The sequence below is a fragment of the Marmota monax genome, unplaced genomic scaffold (assembly GCF_021218885.2).
Source record: "Marmota monax isolate L192 unplaced genomic scaffold, Marmota_monax_Labrador192_F-V1.1 WCK01_AAM20220418_F8-fsc00238, whole genome shotgun sequence".
Taxonomy (NCBI): domain Eukaryota; kingdom Metazoa; phylum Chordata; class Mammalia; order Rodentia; family Sciuridae; genus Marmota; species Marmota monax.
This window is the reverse complement of record NW_026693175.1, coordinates 1,088,231-1,113,900: the sequence shown is the minus strand read 5'-3', so window position 1 is coordinate 1,113,900 and position 25,670 is coordinate 1,088,231. Positions and strand designations below refer to the sequence as shown.

General features: G+C 58.9%; 1 protein-coding gene across 2 annotated transcripts in view; it reads left to right on the top strand.

The window, feature by feature from the left end:
- Positions 1 to 22,119, top strand: part of Polr1a (RNA polymerase I subunit A) — a 61,466-nt gene extending 39,347 nt beyond the window's left edge. For both annotated transcript variants that reach the window (XM_046455988.2, XM_058583025.1), the window contains 18 exons: positions 1,851 to 1,933; positions 2,041 to 2,199; positions 3,403 to 3,501; positions 4,051 to 4,203; positions 5,223 to 5,305; positions 6,282 to 6,447; positions 7,157 to 7,378; positions 8,046 to 8,260; positions 9,511 to 9,678; positions 10,348 to 10,483; positions 10,923 to 11,080; positions 14,248 to 14,374; positions 14,961 to 15,071; positions 15,404 to 15,676; positions 16,162 to 16,362; positions 17,054 to 17,171; positions 17,501 to 17,665; positions 17,941 to 22,119. In XM_046455988.2, coding sequence (XP_046311944.1) covers positions 1,851 to 1,933; positions 2,041 to 2,199; positions 3,403 to 3,501; positions 4,051 to 4,203; positions 5,223 to 5,305; positions 6,282 to 6,447; positions 7,157 to 7,378; positions 8,046 to 8,260; positions 9,511 to 9,678; positions 10,348 to 10,483; positions 10,923 to 11,080; positions 14,248 to 14,374; positions 14,961 to 15,071; positions 15,404 to 15,676; positions 16,162 to 16,362; positions 17,054 to 17,171; positions 17,501 to 17,665; positions 17,941 to 18,041 — 2,738 coding nt within the window. In that variant the 3' untranslated portion in view covers positions 18,042 to 22,119. The remainder of the gene's footprint in view (positions 1 to 1,850; positions 1,934 to 2,040; positions 2,200 to 3,402; positions 3,502 to 4,050; positions 4,204 to 5,222; positions 5,306 to 6,281; positions 6,448 to 7,156; positions 7,379 to 8,045; positions 8,261 to 9,510; positions 9,679 to 10,347; positions 10,484 to 10,922; positions 11,081 to 14,247; positions 14,375 to 14,960; positions 15,072 to 15,403; positions 15,677 to 16,161; positions 16,363 to 17,053; positions 17,172 to 17,500; positions 17,666 to 17,940) is intronic.
- Positions 22,120 to 25,670: the final 3,551 nt, after the last annotated feature.

The window sequence follows — 25,670 nt, the reverse complement described above, 5'->3', positions numbered from 1 at the left end:
GGTGGGAACACAACACCCCGCTTCCATTTGCAAGGAAACACATTAGTATCAACTTGAAGTGTATCTTCCTAGACTTTTTTCCAGTGCAGATATATTCAGAGGAAATGAAACCCTTTACTACGTACTGTCCTGTAATCTAGTCCCTCTCTACCACCACTCCAAATATATTTTAAAATGACCTTTGGGGTCAACTATTATCAATCCACACCCTCATGACTAGTGACTACAAGTCATTCCTTTAGTGTGGATGTTTACTTGTTTTTCAGTATTTGAGGGATATTGGTTCCAAGCTGCTGCCCCCCATAGCAAAATCCACAGATGCTCCTCATGTGCAGTGGTGTGGTGTTTCCATATAACCTATGTGCATCCTCCCCTAGACTTGAAACCGTCTTAGAGTTCAGATACCTCCTGCTGCATAAGTGCCGTCTGAACAGCTGTTAGGCTGCTTTGGAAGCCTCTGTGGCTATTCCTATAGGTGTAATTATTTTTTTCTCAGATATTTGTGGTTGCAGCTGGTGGAGGCCACAGAACTCAGAGGCTGGGCTGTCCTGTGGGGTGATTATGCCATCCCTGTTACCATACATTTAGGCTGGTGTGAGTTTTCAGGCCATTGTGGTAATGAGGACCCTGGGACAGGTGTCTGGGCCCATACGTCCAGTTGATCTATCAGAATGAGGATTGCAAATTGCTGGTCTGCCTGAGCTGAGAGGCACCGTCCCCGTCCTGGTTCCTGTGATGGGCTGGTCACCCTCTTCTCATTGGAAACTACACTGGAGGCCCCAGGGTCTCCAGGAAGGTACAGCGCGAAGCCTTGGAACCCGTTTCATCCAGTGGCCTGGCACAAGTGGGACTGTCTGCTGGCCAGAGAATTAAGAGCTCTCCGGGTGGAAGCTGCAGCCAAGGGCCAGGCCAGCAGCCCTGTTTGGCTTGGCGTAGAACTCAGCTATGCGGTGACCACACATGCTAGAGACCTATTGGGGACAGGGCTCTGGGTGGGTGGGCCAGCTGTCGCCTGGGCAGGGTGGCCTGGAGAACCCATAGCAGGCCCACTCCTGGTCACGGCTTCTTGAAGTATGTGTCCCTCCCCACCCACTCGGGTTCTCTGCACACCCTCGTGTCTCAGGCTTTGTGTCTCCAGGCTCCGTGCTTTAAGTCCTCAGGTCTCAGGCCCCTGTGTCTCTGGCCCATGTGTCTCAGGTCCTCAGGTCTCAGGCCATCACATCAGACTTTGCAGACATCTGAGCCCAGTTCTGAGTGGTCAGTGTTTGCCTTCCTGTTCGGATGTTGGCCGGGGGACTCTGGGGTCCTGCTGCACTTACAGGTGGAGGCAAAATGTGGTAAAGTGAGCAGCAAGCTCTACCGGTATGAGCAGCTGTATAGCCCATGGGCCCTAGGGTAGACCTGAGTGAAATCACCAGCTTTGGCCTCCTAAGGCTGCTGTGGCAGGGATGGGGGAGCCTGGTTCAGGCTAGACACTCTGTACCTGCACACCACAATCACCATACAGGTGGCCTGGGACATGAGGCTGCTGGGAGCCCTTATGGAGATATTCCCAACCCTTCCTCTGCCCCTAAATCTAGCTTCCTATCCCAAACCCCCTCATGTCCTTCTAACAGGGACTTACTGGGTGATAGCACAAGAGTGGGTGTTTATAAGCACAAGTTGGGGACTCAGGTCTCAGCCTGTTTTGTCACTCGTGAGAAAAAGATGATAAGGTCGGAGATAGTGGCGATCTGAGATGCCATGTGCCCAGCGCTCCTGTGTCTGGCCTTGGCCCAGAACATCCCCCAGTTCACGGGCTGGGAGAGGCTGGGCTCGTCCACCCTGAGCATGTCTGTTTCATGTCACAGGTGTGGAAGACATTTTGGTTAGGCCAAAGGCAGATGTGAAGAGACGTAGGATCATTGAGGAATCCACCCACTGTGGGCCCCAGGTAAGTGGGCTGGGAGGCCATGGCCTGCCCATGGGCCAGAGTCCTGCAGAATGAAACCCACACCTCCTCATCTGACTGCATCCCCGCCACGTCTTCACTTCCTTTAGGCTGTCCGGGCTGCACTAAACCTGCCAGAAGCCGCATCATGTGATGAGGTCCGAGGGAAGTGGGAGGATGCCCATCTGGGCAAGGACCAGAGGGATTTTAACATGATCGATCTGAAGTTCAAGGAGGAGGTGAACCGCTACAGCAATGAGATTAACAAGGTCAGCCTGGAGGTGCATGGACTGTCCCCACTTGTTTGAATGCTATTTTTTTTTTTTTTTAATTCCATTTGGTTGTCACTCAGGATTCTTTGGGGCAGATGGCTGTTTAAGAGGTGACTGGTTAGGATTTGAGGTGGGATGGCGAATCCATTGTTTGAAGAGCCCAGGACCATGTCCTGCCTCCCTGGCAGGCCCGGGAAGGCCTTGGACTGGTGTTGAGAGGGACCGACTTGTGCAGTATTTCTTATGGAGTGACGACATCAAAGGGATCTTAAGGGGGGCTCTCCTGTGGGCCACGGCAGGTGGACGTGCAGGGTGCGGCAGCGCCAGAGAGAAGCCTGCTCCAGGTCCTACTGCTCAGTGCTCACATGTGCCCACAGGCGCATATGGGGCAGTCTGCTTGGGGCCTGGCCTGGAAGTGGACATGAGGAGCAGGAGCTCGTGCACAGGAAGCCATACCAGGCCCCTGGCAGTCGGGCTGTAGCCCGGCTCCCTGGCCCTGCAGCAAGGAAGAGACGAGGCCTACCCCAGCTCACGCCAGCCTTGTCTGTGGGGCCCTGCACATGAGAGGTGGTGTTCTGGGCGCCTTCAGCAGGGCCAGGGCCAGGAGGCGCAGCTCCCTGACTGAGAAGGCTGGGCTGGAGGACTTATCGTCAGAAGTGGCCTTGGGTGGCTTGTTGTCCCCACCTCCTGTCCTTCCTGTTTTTCCCACCCAGGCTCTGCCCCTCCATGTTGGGCTGGGTTTCAGGTGCCCTTGGCATCTTCCCATGTCCCCTCCTGTGGATCTGCCAGCATCTGCTGGCCTTGGAGCCATAGTCAGGCTCCCCACTGGGTGCTCATGTGGACACAGTGTGACACTGGTGGTCTACCTGGTGGTGAGGACCGGGTCGGCCTAGCAGGGCATCGCCTCGATTTTATGCCCAACTAGTACCTTTTTAGAGCCACCAACTGATGGCACCTCCTCCTGCTTCTCTTTGACGAGTGAATGGAGCCCGCCACTCCTGTCTGGGGATGTGAGGCGGCCAAGGGCCGAGGTGGGGGCAGCATGGGGGTGGAAGCCCACTGAGGCTTCCCCTGCCCTGTGCAGGGCATGGCCTGTGCCTGGCATGTGTTCCAGCAGATGGCCTCTGCTCCAGGGCCCACCTGACCCCGGGGCTGGGGCAGGAGGTGGAGGAACCCTGACACGCCCGCTTCCCTCCACAGGCGTGTATGCCTCTTGGTCTGCACAGGCAGTTCCCAGAGAACAACCTGCAGATGATGGTGCAGTCGGGGGCCAAAGGGTCAACCGTGAACACGATGCAGGTGGGCACAGAGGGCGGGCTGCTGGCAGTGGGCGGCTCCACATTCCACATAGAACGTGGTGAGACTGAAGGAGTGAGGTGCAGAGCAGTGACTCGTCACACACAAACACACCACTCCTGACAGATCATAAGCTGAGTCCCCTTCAAAAACCCGAACTTGAGTGGGTCCTGCAGCACCCTGTCCCTGGGTGAGTGGCGAGCAGCAGGAGGGTGAAGTGGCCAAGGGCCCTCCAGAAGGCCCAGTCGGTGGGGAAGCCCCAGCACTGTGCCCTCATGGCGCGTGCCCTCAGCCAGCACCTCCATCGCCTGAGGTTCCCTGGACCTAGGGTGAGGGTCATAGTGCACTGCTGTTTCCTGCACTTCCCACCAGCACCCCAGACCCTCCACATGCAGTGGTGATTCTGGTGGCGGCTTCCTTCCCAGCCTTACTCCTTCTGTGAGCCCAGATGTCTACCTCAGTCAGGAGAAGGGGACTCAGCTGCCGTGTTTTGAGGCGGCAGCTTCCCGGGTGTCCCGCCTCGTCCTGAGTCTGCCTGGTTTCCTTCCCCAGATCTCATGCCTGCTGGGACAGATCGAGCTAGAGGGGCGGAGGCCCCCATTGATGGCGTCTGGCAAGTCGCTGCCCTGCTTCGAGCCCTACAGGTTCACCCCCAGGGCTGGCGGCTTCGTCACTGGGAGGTTCCTCACCGGCATTCAGCCCTCCGTATGTGTGGGTTTCCCGTGTGCCATCTCCTTATTCCTAGACTCAGTGCCAAGTGACCCGGGCCCCAACCATGGCTTTACATGAGAGTGGCCAAGGACAATGTCAGGCTACTTGCTGCCTGCCCACCAGACCTGAGGGCCCAGAGGACACGACCCTCGGGGGGGGCAGAACTTAGCCCAGTAGAGGCATGCCCATAACAAGGAGGTGCCCAGGATGGCCACACAGCCTCTCCAATCCTCTCGGCTGCCATAAGAGCTGGAGGAGGGGGCCTCTGTCTTCCCAGGAGCCTGGGCTGCCACAGGGAACCACATGCAGGTCCGTTGCACAAAGCCCCCATCCCTCCCTGGGTTCTTTCACGGTGGGAGGTGCTGTCCAGGGAACATGCCCAGTCCTCCTCTGGAAGGGAAGCTCCCTCTGCTCCCCACCTCAGTGGAGCAGCTTTGGGTGTTAGTGCCTTTCAATCCCCGTGTGTCAGGCCACCAGGGCAGACCGCCATCCAGTGCCAGTCATCCAAGGCTACGGCCCCCAGGCTCTCCTGGCCATTGTGGTCTCTGGTGAGGGATGTTGGAGGCTCTCGTAGGCTGCAACCCCGAGCGCTTGCAGAGTCCTCCTAGTGGGTGGCGGCCAGCATTGCTGTATGTGACAGAGTAGGAGGGGGGTCAGGAAGCCACTGCCTTCCCCAGCTCCTGCGGGGTGGGCTGAGGACAGCGGTGATGAGCTCTGACTGTGGGCTGCTTCCAGAAGCTTGGAGCATGCCACACCACTCTGTTTGCCTGTTGGGGTGGAAGGTAGAGTGGGCGTGGGGCAGACAATGCCAAGTGGGATGTGGGGTCCTGTCCTGAGGATGGGAGCTGATGCTTTTGATCCTGCCCTGGGTGGGAAGAGGCAGAGGCCACTGGAGCTGTCCAGTGCCAAGAGCCCTGGAGACTGGGGAAGGAGAGAGACACCCGTCAGGAAAGGCCGTGGGTCCCCAAGCGCACGTTCAGTACCTGTGGTGTTCTTGTCCCATTCTCCCGCAGGAATTCTTCTTCCACTGCATGGCGGGGCGTGAGGGCCTGGTGGACACAGCAGTCAAGACCAGCCGTTCCGGCTATCTGCAGAGGTGAGAACCGTGTGCCTATGGCAGGGCCTGCATCCCAGGGCCTTGCTCCCACCTTCGAGGACGATTCTTGGGATCATGACAACTTTTTTCTCCAGGGTGGCCAGACAAACCAGCAGGTGTCCTTCCCACCTACTGGTCTGCCATCCCTGAGGACATGGGTGCCGGCAAGGGTCTTGAATGGGAATGAGCTATGCCTGCCTCTGAGCCTGCAGTTGGTGTCCCTTTGGGCCTAGGTGTCCCTTTGGTGTCTTCCCCTGCCTGGAAAGGGGATAGGCAGTCCTCGTCCCACCACGGTGGGCATGTAGGAGTCGAAGATCAAGTCCAGAGGAGTCCTGACTCCAAAGAGCCAGCAGGACAGGTGGCAGAGCCCTGCCTTCCAGGGACCCTCCCTTGGGGACCTTCTGTGCCTAGAGAACCCCCTGCTGGGACCTGGGCTGGGAGTGGAGAGTGCTCAGGCTGGGTCCTGAGAGAGCCCCCATTGGCCAGGAGGGTGGGGCTGTTCCTGCAGGCTCCAGCTCTGCCCTTCCTTCTACTTTCCCCCGGCTCCAGAGGCTACAGGGGAGAGTAGAGTTGAAGTGGCCTTTAGGGAGGAATCTGCGTGCAGTCAGCAGTGCCCAGTGGGGAGTGCTCGGTGCACCCAGGCTCGGTGGCCACACTCCATGGCTTGGCCGCACGGCCACTCCTTCCTAAGCAGCAGTTCTACCTCCATCCCCAGCCACTCAGAAAAACCTAGGAAAACCAGGACATGAGTGGTCAGGCAAGTCTGGTCCTACCTGGCTCCATGTGCAGGCAGGAGGCACCAGGCCCTGCTGGAAGAGAAGGGCAGGAGCCGTGGAGGCCAGGCACAGGCATCTGCGGGGGCACTGCTAGCAGAGAGGGTGCGGGCAGGCTGGCTGTTGGGGTGCAGGGTGGATGCTAGCAGCAGGGCTGTGTGGCAAGCCCTTGCAGAGCTGGCCCTCAGGTGGCCTCCTGACAGGTGCATCATCAAACACTTGGAGGGGCTGGTGGTCCAGTACGATCTGACGGTCCGGGACAGCGACGGCAGCGTGGTGCAGTTCCTGTATGGGGAGGACGGTCTGGACATCCCCAAGACGCAGTTCCTGCAGCCCAAGCAGTTCCCCTTCTTGGCCAGCAACTACGAGGTAGTGCCAGGCCCACTGCGCGGGCCTGCCCTGGCTGCACTCGGGGTCTGAGGGCCTGAGCACCCTGGGTGCCGCCATGGCCGTGTGGCCTCTGGAGTCCAGTGGGAGGGCTGTAAAGCAGGATCTCAGAACCCTGTGACCTGGATCACGTGAGAAGGTGCGACAGCCGCGGGGTGGAGGCAGGTGCTGCATACCAGGTCCTGAGCTACAGTGCTCGGTGGACACTGTCCAGGGGCGGCCTCACCACGGCTTGGGAAGGTAGACAGTAGCCTGCCGGTCTTACAGCAGAGGCAGCCTTTGAACCCAGGCCCCAGCACTCATTTCCACGTGGCCCAGTAGTGACCATTGCCTTTGACTCAGCATCCCATAGTGCAGACTGGGAGTGGAAATAGCCAAGCCCTCTGAGAGTGCTGGGCTGATAGCAGGGTTGAGAGAGTGCTTGGGTGCAGAGTCCTGCCTCTCTGGGGCCATCCCTGTCACCACATTTTCTTCCCAGAGGCTCCCCCTGTTCCTGGAGGGCCCTGAGCATGCCAGTCCCTCCTGCATGCCCGCGGCTCCTGACTCTGCCACGCTGAGGCCCTGATTGGCAGTGGTGTTTCGTCTTCATGGGGGCACTTTGAAGGCTCCCTGGGGCCCCAGGAGGCTGTGCTCAGGCCCTCCGCCACCCCTCATCCCTCACGGTACCTGTGTCCTTTGTCTTCGTCATCAGGTGATAATGAGATCCAAGCACCTCCATGAAGTCTTATCCAGAGCAGATCCCAAAAAGGCCCTCCGCCACTTCAGAGCTATCAAAAAATGGCACAGCAGGCGTTCCAGCGGGCCGCTGAGAAGGGGAGCCTTCCTAAGTTATTCCCAGAAGGTCCAGGACACTGTGAGGGCGCTGAACCTGAAAGGCGAGAACAGGAATGGTCGCAGCCCAGAGGCCCAGCAGGTGACGCTAGGGTGCTGTGTCCCCAGCGCCTAGCATTTCCAGGCTCTGGGCACCATCAGGGCTGAGGGTGGGGGCTGCTCCCGAGAGGCCGTGAGGTGACAAGGCCAAGACCAAGTGGCACGCACTGGGTAGTAAGTTGGGTCTCTGACAGGGTGTCTTGGGGCTCAGGGTTCCCCTGGGCTGGTGCAGATGTTGGAGGCGGGCCCTGGTGGGACCCTGGGAGGGATAGCAGTGGTGCCCAGGGCCTCTCCCTGCTCTCTCCCTATGCTGCTGCATCCTCCTGTGGTAGAGCACAGCTGGGAGCCAGAAGCCAGCTCTCTGCCTTGGGGACACCCGTGTGGGAGGACCAGGGCAGGCCCGTCTCGGCCTCTCCTGGGCCCCTCACTGCCCTTCTGACTTCATAGAGGAGTCACAGTTGGGCAGTAAACGCTGGAGGCGGTCTGCCTGTGCCTGCAGCCAGGACAAAGAGTCTCTGGTCATGGTCACGCAGCGGGCCCTGCACAGAGGGCTGTCTTGTGTTAAGTGTCAGGGTGCTTCTGACCTCACACAGGCAGGCTCATCCTCCTCTCGCCCTCCCCTCTCCTGGAACCAGGGCCTTTGAGCCCCCATGCCACTGGAACCCCAAGAGAGCCCTCCCGCTGCTGAGACCCTTCCTGCCCTCCTGCAGGTGTTGCAGATGTGGTACGAATTAGATGAGAAGAGCCGGCAGAAGTACCAGAGGAAGGCGGCCCCTTGTCCTGACCCCAGTCTGTCTGTCTGGCGCCCAGATATCTACTTGGCGTCTGTGTCAGAACATTTTGAAAAAAAGATTGATGACTACAGTCAAGAATGGGCACTTGAAGCAGAAAAGAGTTACAAGAAATCGGAGCTTTCTCTGGACAGGTGACGACCTTGCTTTGTTGTCTGGTGCCTATGGGAGGAGCTCTGCCTCTCAGGCCCTTCCCCACCCAGCCTAGGAAGAGGGCCGCCTCCAAGGTTGCCTCTAGCAGGAGGGAGGGAGGCGAGACCGCAAGGGCATCAAGCATGCCCTGAGGCTGGCCAGAGCAGGGCAGAGAGCACTCCTCTCATCTGGACCAGTACCTGAAAGGGGCACCGCTGGGACAGAGGTATGCAGAAATGATGCTCCGTTTGGCAGGGTAGACATGGCTAAGAGTCAGGGTCAGTCTGTTCTGCTCCTGGGCACTCTGTGGCCCTGGGTGAGTCACTCACTGCCCAGGGATACTGTCCTCAGCTTTCCATGAGGACGTGGATCCCATGACCGCAGTGATCCTTTGAGCTGCGGATCTCCGGCCTATGAAGGGGTTAAGGGGAGGCCTCAGCTCAGGAATTCTGCAGAAAGGGAGACAGCCTATGGGCTGAGTGAGCCAGCATGATGGGTCACTGCATCAGAAGGGCCCAGGAGTGCCTAATAGACGTTGGTCCTGGTTGTTCCCACCAGCTTCCTGAGGACCTTGAGGCCATCTTCCCTGGTGAAGCACATGCCCAGGCTGGTGGGGTCAGGAGTGGGCTCACACTGGCCAGGAGGTGGGGAGCAGTGGAGGATTTGGGGGGACCAGATTCTCCATATGGACTGTGACATGGTTACCTCAGCCACCAGCCGGGCTGTCCCTGCAGCTCAGAAAGGGCCTGGAAGGACTTACCAGGAGGTGCAGCTTTATTGCTGCCCACCGCACACCCCCATTCACCCGCAGCAGCTCATACCGCCTCTGTCGAGCCCCGTCCTGCCTGGGCGTGGTCAGCAGAAGCACAGCATGGCTACCCTCGTGTGGTCTGCAGCCACTTGAGTAATGGAGCTCCTCCTGCCCCTGGTGCCTTGTGAACCTGCCTGATCTCTCCTGTCTGGACCAGGAGGCTTCGGCCCTCTCCAGACTGTGCCAGTGGGAAACAGGAATGAGGGATGAGCCACAAGTCCTCAGAGCCGAGGGGACCTGCAGTCACTGGTCTGGGTGGATGTGTGACGTTCTCATGAATGTCGGGTGCTGCATCCCCAGCTGGAGACGTCATCGTGTAATTTTAGGACATTGCAAGGTCACTAGCCAGGACCCAGAGGTTAATGGGATCTTTCACCTAGGAAGCCTAGAAAGAGGCTTCTGGCACTGTGGCCACTGCATGCCTGCCCTGTCCACCTCCAGGTTGAGGACCCTGCTGCATCTCAAATGGCAGCGCTCGCTCTGCGACCCGGGTGAGGCTGTGGGCCTGCTGGCCGCCCAGAGCATCGGGGAGCCGTCCACGCAGATGACCCTGAACACCTTCCACTTTGCAGGCAGAGGCGAGATGAACGTCACCCTGGGTATCCCAAGGTGCGGGCACAAGGGTGTAGGGCTGGCCCTCTACGGAAGAGGCTACTTCGTGAGAGTGAGCGAGCATGTGACAGACAGGGTCTTGTCAAAGTGGAGGTCAGCACTGGAATTGGGGGAGCTGGTCTGGTTTCTGTGGCCAGACGGATACCTCAGCCTTCGAGGATCGCCGCTGCTTCTCTGCCAGTCCTGTTTCAGGTTTCTGGGCCTTCTTGTGGAATTGCACAGGGCCATTTTGCTGCCCAGCTCCAGGAACACCGCCCATATAGACCCTGACCCTGACCTGCCAGGTGCATGCGTGCACACTGTGGTAAGACAGCCACCAGGCAAGGGGAAAGCATGAGTCAGTCCGCCATCCTACACTCTCGTTGATGGCTTCCAGCCTGTGGAGTGAACAAGGCCTGATGGACATGCCAGACGGGCCTGAAGGCTGGCTAAGTGCCCTGCGTCCCAGTCACCCTGGGAGAGTTAGGTTCAGCCCTACCCTTGAGGGATTCGACAGTCCCTCACCGTCACAGCAGGCAGGAGCTGGGGTCTGGTTCAGCATATTGCTCAATGAGATTGCAAGGCCACTCCCATCCCAGCACACCACTGATGTTTCTAGAAAAAGTTTCATGCAAACAAGGAATCTGGTTACCTGTCATGAGCAATTGGGCCCTTGTTCTGTGACAGGTTGAGGGAGATTCTCATGGTGGCCAGCGCCAACATCAAGACACCCATGATGAGTGTGCCCGTGTTCAACACCAAGAAAGCCCTAAGGAGAGTGAGGAGCCTGAAGAAGCAGCTCACCAGGGTGTGCTTAGAGGAGGTAACCGACTCAGTCCAGCTGCACTCAGGGTAGAGACACCATCCTGAATTGTCCCCTCTGCATCAAAGACCATCCCAGCTGCTCAGCCCTCGGCTGTAGTCCCAGCAGTGGGAGAGATGTTGTCTCTACCAGGTGCTGAGCAGGGTGAATCAGGAGGCTCTGGAGATAACCATTAGTTCTAGGGCACCCCATGTCCCCACAAGAACGGCTCACCAGCCCTGCAGGAACCCGGGCCTTGAGGCCCTGCCGTCCTCTGGAAGCTGCTGGAATCCGCTCCCGCCACCCCCAAGGATCCATGCTAGCAGAGCTCACTGGAGTTTCCTTAGAATTTTGGCCTGTGGCCCAGCTGCTGTCCCCCCCAGAACCTACTGGGTTTCCTGTTTGCAGTGTGGTCACTGGGGCTGGGACAAGTCAGGTCCATCTGTCCATCTGGTTCTAGGTGTTGCAGAAAGTTGACGTCCAGGAGTCCTTCTGTATGGGAGAAAAACAGAACAAATTCCGGGTGTACCAGCTGCGGTTCCAGTTCCTGCCACACGAGTACTACAAGCAGGAGAAGTGCCTAAGGCCCGAGGACATCCTGCACTTCATGGAAACAAGGTCAGGGCTCAGGGCTCAGGCCATGCTTGTAACTGACCTTGGCCCAAGAGCAATCCTGTTCCAGAGCTCCAGGGGTGGGGTGCATTTGTCCATTGAGCCCTGCAAGAAAGTGTTTAGGAAAAGAGCGGGCCCTGCCACTTAATCTGGAACCCTTGTCCAGTCTGGCTTGTGGGGATGACCCAAAGACCTTGTTGGCCCTTATAATCCCTGAACCCAGGTCCTGTCCTGTGCCAAGGGGCGGGAGCAGTTCGTCTCACTGTAGAACTGTGCCCGGCAGAGAGGAGGAGCCAGCGTGGTGTTGGTGTTGGGTGGGCTGTGGGTGCACGCAGCAGCGAGGCCTGGTGAGCACCCAGCAGTGCCTTGCTGCCCAGGAGCCCACCTCTGTAACCAGGGTTGCCACCAGTATCACAGAGAGCCTCTGGCCACTGATGGTCACGGGAATGAACTTCCTTGGACATTGGAAAGGTGTAGGCTGGATCTCTCGGACTGCAAAACTAAATGGCACGTGTACATATTTGTATCAGATGAAGGAGAGAAGGGCACAGGCCATATGCAAGGGTGCTGGTGTCAGGACAGGCGGGAGGCCCATGCAGGCTGTCTTAGTGAGTGGCTATCCCTTGCAGGTACAGGCCAGACGTGGCCAGATTTTCTGATTTTTGAAACAAAAAAGGCTTCCTCCTTTTTAAATTTTCCTTGGTGATATGATCACATGCTTTTGCTTTTAGAAATACCACCAACTAATTCCCATTTTACAAAGGCTGCTAGGCCTACACAGATCCCCTGTCTTGGCAGGACTTGGCCCCTGGCCACTGCCTCTAGCCCCAACCTCTCCTGGGTGCTCCCAGAGCTGCTCTCACGTGCAAGACAGTGGCAAGCAAAGGAGCACGCTCCCTGCCCTCCACCCACGCTCTTCTCTGTCTCTTGGCCCCCACCTCCCTGTGCCCTAAAGACGAGGTGGCCCTGTACACTGGCCCTGTGGCATTCAGGGCAGGGGCTGTGGGGATAACCATCTTGGGTGTACGCTCAGCCCTGTGGATGGTCCCTGGCTGGGCATCCCCTGCAGCAGCGTCCTCCCCGGGCAGGAGGCTTACTCCACCAGGCAGTCCTCATGCAGGCTCCAGCCTGCCAGTTTGCCCATCGGCAGAGGAGCAGGTATGGCCGAGTTCTGTTCTGTCCTGGAAGTCCTCTTCTGAGAAGTGGGACTTTGTAGCATAGTCCACGAAGGTGAGTGGGCGGGCCGGCCCTCTTCTCCTGAGGCCTTGGCCTCCCCAGGACAGACTAAGCTCCTTCTGCTGGTGGTGCCTCTTGGAAGTGGAGTAAATCACGCTTTGTTTTTTGTGTTTATTTCTTCCTGTAAGTGACGGCCCTGCTTTGTTCAGAAGTGAAGGATTTTTTTGAGCTCCAAGTTGGGTTTTGCTTGTGCACTTGAAAAGCTGTGATGGACCTGGCCAATGCGGGCACTCTGAGGGGCAGTAGTCCTGGTGACTCCAGCAGAGGGGCTCTGAACGCCCGGGCAAAGATAGAGAAGGAGTAGGCTGTGTCTGGCCTGCGGTTTGCAGGGATGCAGCCGTATGACCGCCTCAGAGAGCCTTCAGGACACCCCAGGGGCCACGAGTGCACTCAGAAGATCCAGCCTCCCTGGGGCTGCCCTCCTCGCTCCACTTCCTCCCTGTTCCCTCTCCCCCTTTCCTTTGGCTTCTCCCCTCCCCTCCTCCCTCCCCTCCCAGCTCTAAGACCAAGACAGGGATGCATCCCTGGAGGGAGATGCCTGAGCAGTGGCCCTTTCTGCGGGTGCCTGTTGCTTGGGGACTCTGAGAACTGTCTGGAAGGCAGGCCAGGGGTGAAGCAGAGAGCTGTCGGCGCTGGCCTCTGGTCCCAGCTGGTGTCTTTGCTAAGTCTGACTCTCCGAGCAGCAGTGCTGGCCGTAGCCAGGCCCCTGTGGACACTGCCGAGGGTCATGTTCCCAGTGTGTCGTCAGTCGTGTGGGGTGGGAGGCTCCCTTCAGTTGCTCACTGACAGCTGACCTTGGAAGCTGTCACCACGGGCCATCGCTTCCCTTGCTCTGGGCAGTCACAGAGGCAGAGCCTATGCACACCGGGAAAACGTCCTGTAGCATGCCTTCCACATGCTGCCCGGTGGCCCGTCCACTTCCCTCAACCAGTCCTGGTCGCTGGAGACGGGGATGGAGGTCAGGGAGGCTAAGCTTGGGCTGGGGCCAGGGAGGCTGCTTAGGAGTTACATTGGCAGTCCCACCTCGCCTTGAGGAGTGGTGCCTCCAGCAGGTGGGCTGCGAGCCAAGGCCCCAGGACACCTGGGGCTGAGGCCAGCAGCCTTCTGGGGAGGTGGCTTCAGAGCTGAGGCCACCACAGTCGAGACAGTTCAGGGACACCTGAGAGATGGCGCAGTGACTGCTGCTCTGCAGAGCAGCCTCTGAAGCTCCTTGCAGGCCAGGAACCCGTCTTGCCACCCCTGCCTTGCCCTGGGCCAACTCAGGGTGGGCTCAAGTGGACCCCTGGCTGGATGTGCAGGCTTTGTCCCCCAGTTGGGTGTGCTTCAGTGGTCTGATGAAAAGCTCCTGTGGGGACAGTATAGGCAAGGCCCTGAGGGACCCTCTAAGTGGTGACTGGAGGCAAGGCCCCAGCCTCTGGGTGACCGTTGACTTTGGTCATACTGACTTGCTTCCAGCCTATAGACATCGTTGGTTGCCACAGAACAGGTTGTCACTTGTCCCAGGCCTTCCTTCTCGCAGTCAGGAGCAGCTCCTCTTGTCGGAGCGGGTTCTGGAGATGCTGCTCGGGGAGAGGCAGGGAAGGTTCTGGTGCCACTGGGTTCCTGACCTACGGCCAGTTCTGGCATCCTGGTTAGATGAAAGCCACCGGGGCTCCCCTGGCAAAGGTGTGCAGGGAGTAAGTGAAAGCCTGCGGAGTGTCACCTCAGAGCCGTGACACTGGGTCTAGCAGCACCTTCTGCAGAGCAGGCCCATCGCCGTGGGGCTGGTGCTTCCTGACATGCTGAGTGCCACTCAGATGAGGGCAGAGTGAGCAGACAGGAGAGGCTGGCTCTGCTGGGTGCTGTTCCTGTGGGCATCACTCACCTCCTGCCTGGCAGTCAGGGGAGGGCAGGCATGCTGGTGCTGATGGAGGCGTGTGGCTGCCTTCTCACCGCAGGTTCTTCAGGCTCCTGATGGAGTCCGTCAGAAAGAAGCACAGTAAGGACTCCAGCTTCAGAAGCGTGAACACTCGGAGAGCCACACAGCAGGACCTGGAAGGCGCAGGGGAGTCGGAGACGAGGCGGGTGAGTGGGGCCACGCAGCCAGACCCAGGGCTGGGCGCTGGTGGGCTCGCAGTCCTCTCTGGGAAGGGCCGTCCCTGCTCAGTGCTCTGCGGGCACTTCCCCAGGTAGGCTGGTCCTTGGCATTCTTTTGCTGGTCTCTGAGCACCAGCAAGCCACGTTTATTCCCGGATGTGATGGTCCCAGCCAGCCCTAGGTTGGGGCCTGGGGACACGCATCTCTGCTCTCAAGGAGTCTGAGGGTGGGCGTTAAGTGTTGGCCTGCACTGAGCCTTTGAAGTCCTTCTTCTGGCCTCTTTTTGCTCTGCCTTTGACTTGGAGCCAGCCTGGGCTGCTCAGCGAGACCCTGTCTGAGCAGAAGAGCTGGGGTGCAGCTCAGTGGTCGAGCACCCCAGGCTCAATCCCCAGGACCATGAGAAGGGGGAAGTGCACGTCTTTGAATTGGTGCGTGAGGAGGTGAAGATGAGGGAGGAGGCTGGCCCCCAGGGCAGCAGGTGCCCAGAGGAGCTGTAGGCGGAGGCTGGAGGCTGTGGATCCACAGAGTGCTGGGCACTGGAGCCAATCACTGCTCTCCTTGCCCCAAACCGCAGGGTGAGCAGGAAGGGGAGGAGGAGGAGGAAGGGGACATCGTGAACGCTGACGCCGAGGAGGGGGATGCTGACGCCTCCGATGCCAAGCGCAAGCAGAAGCAGGAGGAGGAGGTGAGGCTCTGGCTAAGGCGAGCATGATGAGGCCCTGTTCCCAACACTCCAGGGCTCTTCCCAGCTCCCAGGCCTCACCCTGTGTTGTGCTGGAAACCCCCAGAACTAGAGAAGCTTGGGCAGACGTCAGGCTATCTCCGTTTTACGGTGCAGGTGTGGCGCACCCCTTCCCCAGCCAGTCCCTGTCACAGTCCCTGCCAGGACAGGGCAGGCTAGAGGACTGAGTGTGGCCTGGGGAAGGGCAAGGGAGCTGGGAGTGTGGGCAGCAGGGGGCATGAGCTCTGCAGGGCTGGTGGGCCCTGGTGGCAGCCGTGCACTGTCATCTCCGCCAGGTGGATTATGAGAGCGAGGAGGAGGAAGAGAAGGAAGAGGAGGAGGAGGACGCACAGGAGGAAGGGGACGCCGACGGTGAAGGTGGCCCCCAGGCCCGTGAGCCAGATGAGACCACAGGCTCGGGCCCCAATGAGGACATGCCCCCGAGCCCTCCCCTCTGCCCAGGGCCCCAGGGAACCGAGGCTGTGGAGCGTCGAGTGCAGGCTGTGCGGGAGGCCCACTCTTTCATAGAGGACTACCAGTATGACACCGCGGAGAGCCTGTGGTGCCAGGTCAGTGGCGCCCAGCTGGGCCCAGCCCACAGTTGGGCTCCCCCTGCACACAGTCCTGAGAGCCTGTGGCCTCTAGGCCTCGTCCCAGGGCCCTTCCAGAACCTGGCAGTGACACAGACCTCTACCCAAAAGCACGGCCCACACACGTTCCTCTGGTGGCTCAGGGACAGTGTCTTCTACACATGGGGCCTTGCTCAGTCCCCCAGACACTGAGGCTTGCTTCCCCCCAGCAGCAGGACCCATCAGCTCCCCCCAGGGACCCTGGCCACCACCCCTCTGCAGATGTCCCTATCCTCCCTTGGGTCCAGCTGAGAGGTTCCACTGAGAGGCAGCAGGGTGCAGCTGAGTGCCCCTAAGTCTTGTCCGCCTCTGGCGTCCCGCCTGGAACGTGGTGGGAGGGCTCAGCGCCCTGTGGCCAGGCACCATCCCCCTGCCTGGCCACGCCTGGGGCTGCGAGCGTCCACCTAGCTCTGCTCTTGCTGTAGGTGACCATGAAGCTGCCTCTGGTGAAGGCCAACTTTGACATGGGCTCGCTGCTTGCGTCCCTGGCCCGCAGCACCGTGGTCTACTCCACCAGGGGCATCACCCGGTGCCTCCTGAGTGAAACGACCTCCAGTAGGAACGGGAAGGAGCTCATGCTGAGCACGGAGGGAATCAACCTCCCAGAGCTGTTCAAGTATGCTGAGGTACTATGCCCCTGCCGGACCCCGTGTGAGCCCTCCCCCCCTCTGGGGTTCCTGGGCACACCCCTCCTCGGCCTGCTGAGTAGACCGAGTTTCCCAGACCTGTCTGAGTGCAATTTTATTTCTTGAAATTACAACCTTTTGAAAGTACTTGTCAGAAACTTTGCTGCCCTGCTCACCTGGGTACCCCCAGCCTGCTCATGGGCACCAGGGTTTCTCCGAAGTCTGAGGAGCCTTAGGTTGAGCAGGAAGAGCCCGCACTCCCCCAGCCAGCCTCGGGGTTCCACGCGGCTCCCTCGCAGGGTGTGTTGAACAAGGACCAGGCAGGTGCCTGTCCTTCCTGGCTCCTGTGGACGGTGGCTTCTGCTGAGGCCATGCCCCCTCCAGCCTGGGTGCCTGCAGGAGGCTTGGAGCCACAGGCCTTGGCAAGGCCTTGCAGAGCCCCGTGGCCAACCTGTCTGCCGTGCACCCTGAGGAGGCCTGTGCCAGTCGTCTGCTGAGGGGGCTCTCCTCCTCTAGGGTGTGTTAGAGGAGTAGTGAAGGAGGTCCCTCCGCCCTGAACCTCCGCACTCTGGTCGTGACAGCGAGCAGTTGGAGCATGGCCAGCCTGCCTCTCCTGACTCCTGCCATGCTGCACCCGGCCGCCAGCTCCGAGGTTGGGGGTCAGGGTGCTACTCCTTCCTTCTATCCTCAGGTGCTGGACCTGCGCCGCCTCTACTCCAACGACATCCACGCCATGGCCAGCGCGTATGGCATCGAGGCCGCCCTGCGGGTGATTGAGAAGGAGATCAAGGACGTATTTGCCGTGTATGGTACGAGCGCCTAGGGAGACCATCAGGGTGCAGCCCCTCAGAGCGCTGGCAGCCAGCCCCCACCCCGGCGGAGACCTGGTGTGGGTACCCGAGGCCCTGGCTGCGTCTGGTCTGCCATCTCTTCAGGGAGCTCCCTGCAGGGCTTGGCCTATCCTGTCGCCGGGCTCCCTTCCCAGGGAGAACTGTGGTTGGTTCTCGCATCCTGCGCTGCTGCGGGGGAGTGGGAGGCAGGAGGGGACAGGGAGCTGAGGAGAGCCCAGTGTTGGCCAGGCCCCAGTGCCGACCTGGAGGCAGTCTGGCCAGCGTCCTCCGTCTCTGCTTGACCGCAGGCATTGCCGTCGATCCTCGCCATCTCTCCCTGGTTGCTGATTACATGTGCTTCGAGGGGGTCTACAAGCCCCTGAATCGCTTTGGCATCCAGTCGAACTCCTCCCCTCTCCAGCAGATGACATTTGAGACCAGTTTCCAGTTTCTGAAGCAGGCCACCATGATGGGTCAGTGCAGGGCTGGTGCCAGGCCTGCCTCCTGGCCCTCGCATGGGGACCTTTCCACTGCACCTTGCATGCGAGGGCGGGCTCAGGGTAGAGGGTGGCAGCAGATGGGACGGCCTTCCTGAAGCTCCCCCTGGAGCAGACCCACACACGTGACCTCAGCCTCAGGGACTCAGGTCCTGGGCCCAGTCACGCCACCTCACGTGGAGTCCCCAGTGCCCTCATCTCACCCCCAACTTTCCCTTGGCCCTCTGAAATGGGTTTCGTGTCTCTTGCAGGGTCCCATGACGAGCTGAGGTCCCCTTCAGCCTGCCTCGTGGTCGGGAAGGTCGTCAAGGGTGGAACAGGCCTGTTTGAGCTCAAGCAGCCCCTGAGGTAGCAATGGTCACTGCTGCACAGCTGCCCACCAGGAGGCTTCATGGGCATGGCTTGGCCCTCACCCTAGAGCACCAGAAGCTCCAGCTCCAGGGCAGAGAAAGCAGTTTGCCATGGGCTGGGCACCAGCAGCACTCATCCTTGTCTACCCATCTCGGGGTTTCTAACGAGGTTCCTGATGTCTCCTGTGTCCCCATGGGGCCAGGGCTTCCCTCTTCTTGCGGGAGACCTGGCAGCAGAATCCCAGACAAGCCCAGTTACTCCCTGGAAAGGGTTTTCCAGAATAGGAAAGATGACCTTGCTGCGAGTGGTCAGTCACTGCAGGCAAGATTTCTGGGGTCTCCTGAGGAGCAGGAACATGGACACTGCTGCCCCAGGACTCCAGGCTGAGAGCAGCGTGGCACCTTGTGCCTGGGGTGGGACCCTGGCCCTGCTGCTGTGCCCAGACCAGACTGGCCCCACTGCTGGGAGCACCTCTCCAGGGCCCAGCAGCTCACTCCCGCCAAGCCCAAGTTCCCCACTGGGGCTGGGCTCTGCCAGCTGTGCCCCCAGCACCACAGCAGGCACCCTTCTCAGACCAGAGCCACTGAGAGGACCAGTGCAGGCGCTTGGTGGCACCAGAGGCAGTTTCTGCTTTTGTCTGGTGTTGTTCCAGCTCGGGCTTGATAATAAACATCGCAGACTAGCTGTCGGGAGGAAGGAAAAACATTGTTTCTAGAATTTTTTCCCCTGTTTATGGTTTCTGCGTTTGAAATTGAGAAGTCTGAAGTTGGAATTTCTTGGCAGTTGGGCCTCAGGGCCTTCCTCCTGCTTTGGTTTGGGAATGTGTTGGGAGATCTAGCCCACTGCCTCTCCCGCCTGCCCCTACAGTGCCCCTTGCAGACCAGTGCCAGACAGCGTGTGGGAGGACCTAGGCCAGCCTAGGTGTGGAAGTATGTTAGGCTGTGGTCAGGGGTTCAAGGTAGGCCTTGCCAGGGAGAGGGGGCATCGACCTGTGGTGGGACCCAGCCGTGCCGCCTCTGCCCACACAGGCAAAACTAGTGGAAACCAGGACCTCATGGTGGGATTTTCCAGACTCAGCAAGGCTTGGGCACAGGAGTGGGGTCCCTGTGGGGGCCTGTCCTGAAGAGGGACAGCCTGCTAGGTGGAGACCTCCAGGTGATCTTACAGCTAGTGTTGCCAGGTGTCAGCCCACCCAGGCCCTGGGCATGAGGTGCAGGAGCAGGCTGAGGTTCAGCACACCCCACTCTGCTGAGGTCCTGGTTCCTAGGGAACCACCTGTATCCAGCGCTTGTTCTGTGAGTGATGCCGGGCAGCATGAGGGGCCGTCTTGGGGTGCACTCGCCCTGCAGATGGGGCCGTCCTGGGGTGCACTTGCCCTGCGGGTGGTGCTGGTCGGCAGCAGGGGCCATCCTGGCCTGTGGGTGGTGCTGGTCAGAGGCAGGGATCTTCCTGGCCCTGGAGGTGGTACTGGTCAGAGGCAAGGACCATCGTGGCCTGTGGGTGATGCTGGTCAGCAGCAGGGGCCATCCTGGGCCTGGGGGTGCTTCGCCAAGACCAAGGAAGAGGATCAGGCTGCAGAGTCGTTCTAACCGAAACAGGAGACTGTAGGGCGTCCACGAATGGGGCCAGCCAGCCACAGTTCCTGGCACCCTCTGGCCCTGCCTCGAGCATGGCCATGTTTATACCTACTTTCTCTCAGAGTAGTTCATTTTCACTTACTCTCTCCTTTCTGGGTTCTCGGTGACAGTGACAAAATAGTCTCAGCAGCCCTGCAGCTGTGCCCATGACCTTCCATCCTCAGTCATGTGAGACTTAACAGGAATGCATGAGGCACCTTCCCAGTCCCCGTCCCAAATTGGAAACGTTCCTTCTCCTGGGTCCATTCTGTGTTGCGGGACAGGACCCCCCAGGCGGGCACTCTCTGCCAAGGGTGATCTGCCCACAGTTCTGCAGGTGCTGGACCAGAGCAGGCTATTGAGCAGCCTGCCGTGGACATGGTGGTTGGTATCTTTAGGGACTCTTCTCCCTATCCTATGCACCCAGAAGTAGATGCTGGTATGAGACCTTCCCACAGCAGCCACTCCACTCTTCCCTCCAGCGTGCGTGGGACTCGTACTCTGGCCCTGTCTTGTTGGGCCTGTTTTCAGTAGCCATTCTAGTGGGTGTGAGGAGGTTTCTCCTCTGTGGCTGATCCGGGCTGTTTCAATGAAGGGTCGGGACCTTCCGTGGACCTTCACCCACAGACCACCTGAGCTTAGGAACCCACGTAGGAAGCCTCAGACTTCAGTTTTTGAGCTTAGAGTTGAGCAGAGCCTTGTCTGTTGGAGTCTATAAAGTCCTCTTGAGGTAGGAGAGGCCTCTCCTTGAGGGCTGGTTAGAGAGTGTCCTGGCCCTGGGGTAGTAGCTTAGGCAGCAGAGCTGCTGACCCCCCACGGCTGCCTCTAGCCTGCCACCAGAATAGGCAGGGCCAAAGCTGCCAAGGTTCCCAGGCCACCCACCCCCCTCCCTTGGTGTCCAGGCCCACTTAGATTGGAGGGGCCTTTAAGACTGTTCCAGGCCCACACCCAGAAGTCCTGATGTCATCGGCCTGGCTGGGCCTAGGAACCCACAGTCCCAGGGTGGTCCTATGTGCAATTGATTAGCCCTGGACTTGAGGCCTAACTGGAAATGGCAGCCTCATCACCTTTCAGTGTGGTAGTCTCTCCTAAGTGATGGTCCCTACCTACACAGCATGGACTGTGGGCACTGGGCAGGGGTTGGCAAAGCTCTACACAGGTACCCTGTGGGTGCCCTGCTAAGGGACTCCCGGGAGGCCTGTCAGGGGCCCCTGGCAGGATGGACAGGTGCAGAGCTCTGGCAGCAAGGAGCCAGTGGCTGCCTCCCAGCCCTGGGTCAGGAGTTGGGCTTAGAAGTCTCCAGGGACCCAGGGGGACACCTAGCCACAGCAGCAGCGTGAGAAGTTTGCACCTTGGGAACGGAACCTTCACCAGTGGGAATCAGGCCCAGTCTCTAGGCAGCACCTTTGTCCTCAGGCTCTGGTTGTGAGGGAGCCAGACCTACTAGGACCCACAGTGCCCCAAGGCAAGGCCTGGAGGACAGGCTGCTGAGGTGACTGTCCTCGGGCAAGTGTAGGAACAGCTGGTTGTGTGTTCATTGGCAGTTCACCATTTGTTCCCACCCAGAGATTGCAGGCATTCCTCTGCACCAGACGTTGCCCCAGCCCACATCCATCCACCTTGGTGTTCCCTGGGCAGATATGAGACCCTGCCCTCCTGCAGCTTGGGGCTCAGGGTTCCAAACAGCCAAGAGGAAAGGGGCCTTGTGGTGTCGGGCCAGATGTTGAGGTGTACAGCAGGCGTCGGGTGACAGGCACTCCATACGACCAGGTGTAGGGTAGATGAGCACATTGTCCCCTCTGCATCCGTGTGCCCAGCCCACCCTCAAGACAGTGGAGCTGTGAGGCTGTGCTGTAACAGGTCAGTGGGCTGAGCCACAGGTGCTAGACTTCCCGTGTGACCCACTGAAAGTGACCTGGCCTCTGCACCTCTGTTCCCTGATGTGAAATGGCAATTAAACAGTCTTCGTGAGGCTGTATGCAGCCCAATGTTGGCCTAATTCCAAGTGGCTCTCAATTGGGGCTGTCCTGGCTCCAGAGGATGTTGGCAGTGACTGCTGACATTTCGACCATCACAGCTGGAGGGAGGTGCCGTGGGCCTCTGGTGAGTTGCGGCGGATGCCGCTGAGCCTACGGTGCCCAGGCAGTGTACACAGCAGTCATCCAGCCCCGGTGACAGAGGTGTAGAGGAGACCCCTGCCCTGTGCACATGGACAAGTAGTCTCTTGTGCCCGTTGGACTGTGTGCACCCCAGCCAACTCAGTTATTAATCAGCGCTCCTGGGTGCTGCTTGCGGTCCTGTGAAGGAGCCCAGCGCCTCTTCATGCTGTCGGTGGTTCTGATTTGTACTGCTGAGAACTGCCTGTTTACATCCTCTGCCCATTTCTCCGCCAAAGTGTTCCTGTTGCTCTTACTGTCAATTTTAAGGACCTGTTATTTTGGTAGATAAAGCCATCTCTGTTAATCTGTATTACAAACGTTTCTCTCAAACCATGAAATGAGTGAGATGATGCACGTGAAGAGTTCGGCCCGGAACCACACTGTGGTACAGCCTTTAGGAGGGAGGCCGGCCCTGGGCTGGCATGGAGGGCCATGCCGGTGGTATCGCTGCTTGGGAGGCAGAGGCAGGAGGAGCTCAGGCAACCTAGCAAGACTCTGACTCAAAAATAATAATAACAAAACAAGGAAGGTCCTGTCCAACACCCCAGCAGTGGTCACCCTTAGACTGGAATTACGGCAGCTAAAGCATTTTTCTGAGGTGATCTCATTTTCTGAGATAGGCCAAAATAGCAAACTACCCATTGAGGGACTAACAGAAGACTGCCCTTGTGACGATGTATTCAGGCGTGCCACAGGACATTGGGAAAGTGGAAGATGACCAGAAGGCAGGAGCCATGTCACCACCCCTGCCTGCTCTGCCTCCTGCTGAGCTGGGTCACATACCTCACTGGAAGCTTGCCACACCTGCTGGACAGCTGCCACTCACCCTGTCTTTGGGACCCAGCCAAGGTCGTCCCTCCCCAGCAGCAGCCACTCAAGAACATAGTCACAAGTGTGCCATGGAGTGCGGGTCCAAGACCAGGCCACAGGCCCGGGCAGCTCCAGTCTCCCTGGGCCTGCTCCTTTGCTGTCCTGGTCAGCGGCTGCCCTGCATGCATCCCGGCAGGCCCAGGAGTGCCTCTGGGAGCTGCAGGTGAGGTGTGGGGGCTGGCAGCTCCCAGGGGAAATCAGTGACTATCACCTTGAGGAATGAGGAGCCTGAGGCTATGGCCAAAACCACAATCAGGGAAGAAGTGTCATTTGAGATTTGAGAGAATGTCACAAGGCTTGGCAACTAGGTGTTATTCAGGGTCTCAGGACCTGGGTGTGGCTGTACCAGACTCAAAGGACTTCTTCAGTACATCCCATCACTCCCCACAGGAGATCACCTGGAGGGTGCTGGCCTCTGCACTCCCTGTGTCTTCCTGAAAGCCCCTGGCCAGCCAGGAGAGAGCTGCCCAGGAGCGGAGGTGCAGACTAGGTAGGCGAGCCTTCCTCGGCACTGCCCAGGTGCTGTGCTCAGGGACACCCCCTGGGAGGTGTCTGGGAAGTGGCCAGGCCTCTGAGGGTCCCAGGTGTCTCTTCTGTCTCCTGCATTATAAACAACGAGGTTTTTCACATCTCTTCCTGCCCGTCATGTATCGTCAACAGGGGGCTCCAGGAGGGGGACCAGGGCTGAGTGGCCCCCCCCAGGGACCTACAGCAAGGCAGCTCGTGGAAGCATCACCCCACTCCATACAGACCTCCTGCCCACGCTGCCTCTCTTGCCAACAGAAGCCTAGTCTCAACCAGGCTACAGCATGGCTGGCCATAATGGGCCCTCAATGATCCCAGCAGCCCCCGCATCTTTGCTCTGACCCTCCAGCCCTGGCCAGTGGCCCACAGGTAGCCTCCGGGTGCCACGACTAGCATGGCCAAACTAGCAGGTTCCTGCGAGGGGCAATGGGAGGTTAGAGAAATAGAGACAGGTTGTGAAGACAACATCTGGGATTGGTGGAGTGCTGCTTTGGTGGAGAAGCAGGTCTCCGGAATCACACCAGCAATCTTTATATATATATATGTCTCTAAATCAGATTGAAGACTATGCAAGCATTATTCTTTCATGAAAGTTAGAGTCAGCAACAGGATGCGACTGTTTCCCCAGTTACGTTCTGCAGTTGCAATGTGCAGTGTTAGGAGCTTTGTGCAGCTCTCGAGAGTCCAAGAGCAGCAGAGCTGGGGAGACGCTGTGGTGGTCTAACAGGGATTTCCCTCCTTCCCAGGAGCTGTGGGCCTGAGAGCAAGGTCGAGGCCGACAAGACTCCAGCACAGAGCCCCCTCGTGGAGGGCTTTACCATAGCAACTTGCATCTGTGCACAGAAACTTTCCCAGGCACCACGCATGCCACAGCCATGAAGTCATCAAGAACCCCAATCTCAGACACTTGGTCTCCCATTCACTGTCACTGCTCCCCACATCTGGGAAAACGCGTTCTTACACATCCTTCCGTTCCTGCATGGTCAGCCTGTTGGGGCCCACTTGGATTCTGCATCAGATCTTAAAGTCAGGATGTTGGCCTCACTTGTGGCTTTTACCATGTCCCTCACTGAGAGCCAGCACGCTCCTCTTCCGTAACTTGAGAAGACAGGGCGAACTTGGAACACCCCCTCCAGGCCTCTGATGCCTGGAACAGGTCAACAGCTTCCTCTGGGTTCCTGTCACCTGCAGCTGAATGCACTTCCCACAGCACAGGGACTTCTCCTGAGGATTCCAGGGCTCTCGTGGGACCTCCTGTCGCAGCTACTCCTGCCTAGCGCCTGGGCACGTCATCGACCCCCTTCATGCGCTTCGAAGAAAGGTTCAGCCCCCTGCTCTGGGCTTTGCCCCCCACCCTCCCGGCCACACTCATCTGTGTCTGCCGCTGCTCAGTCTGTGGTGATTGGTCACATGGCAGTAGGACACGGTCACACCCAGAAGAGCCTCAGGTGCTGTGAGAGTTGTGGTGCCACAGTCACTGTCACAGCTTTCAAGGCCACCTGCCACCCCAGGAGGCTGAGGGGTGGGGGGATGCCAGCTGTCACAGAGCCTGAAAGCTGCTCGTGGTTCCCCCGGGGCCCTTCAGCTGCCCTGTGGTGTGTCCATGTCCTACTGTGACAGATCAGGACGGACTGAGCAGCCGCAGCAAACATGCCTGCTCCAGAGCCCTGCAGACTGCTGGCGGAGTCGCTTGGGGCTGTGGTCCCCTCTGGCAGGTCCCTGAGGTGCAGGACCAACCCTCGGCCCCTGCAGGCGCCTGATGTTCCTGGCATGGGGTCCTCTCCCAGTGCGGCAGTTGGCTAGGAAGAGAGCGCCTGCCACTGCCGTCTCTGCCTCTAGACTGCCTTTACTGTGAGGAAGTCCACCTGGTTTTACAATCAACCATCTCAGCCATTTTCAGGGGTACAGCAACATTAAGCAAGCACAGGCTGGTGTGTGACCGTCACCACCATCGACCTCCAGACCCCCCATCCTGAGAAAGGACCCCTGCAGCACTGAATACCAGTTCCCGTGCCCCTCCCCCAGCCCTGGGCACCCAGCCTTTTGCTCTCTGTCTCTGTGACCTCAGTCTCTGCAGGACCTCACCTCAGTGGAATCTCAGGGGTTTCCCTTCTGTGACTGGCATATAGACCCTTCCTTAAAGAGCTCACCTATCTGGGCCTAGTGACCGTGCCCACCATGACTCCCTCCTGATCAACTTAGAGTCAACTTAGGTCATAATTACATCTGCAAAATCCTCTACCTTGACATGAATGTAACCTAAGAACAGGGTGACAGCCCATCATTCTCACAGGTCCACTTACACTCGAGGGGAGGGGCTCCACGGGGAGGAACACTGCCTGCCATGCAGGCCTCTGTGTGAGCAAGCTTTCTGTGCCTGTAACACAACACCTGAGAGAATCTGCTTATCAAAGGAAAAGGTTTGTCTCAGCTCACAGTTTCCGAGGTCCTCTTCGGTAT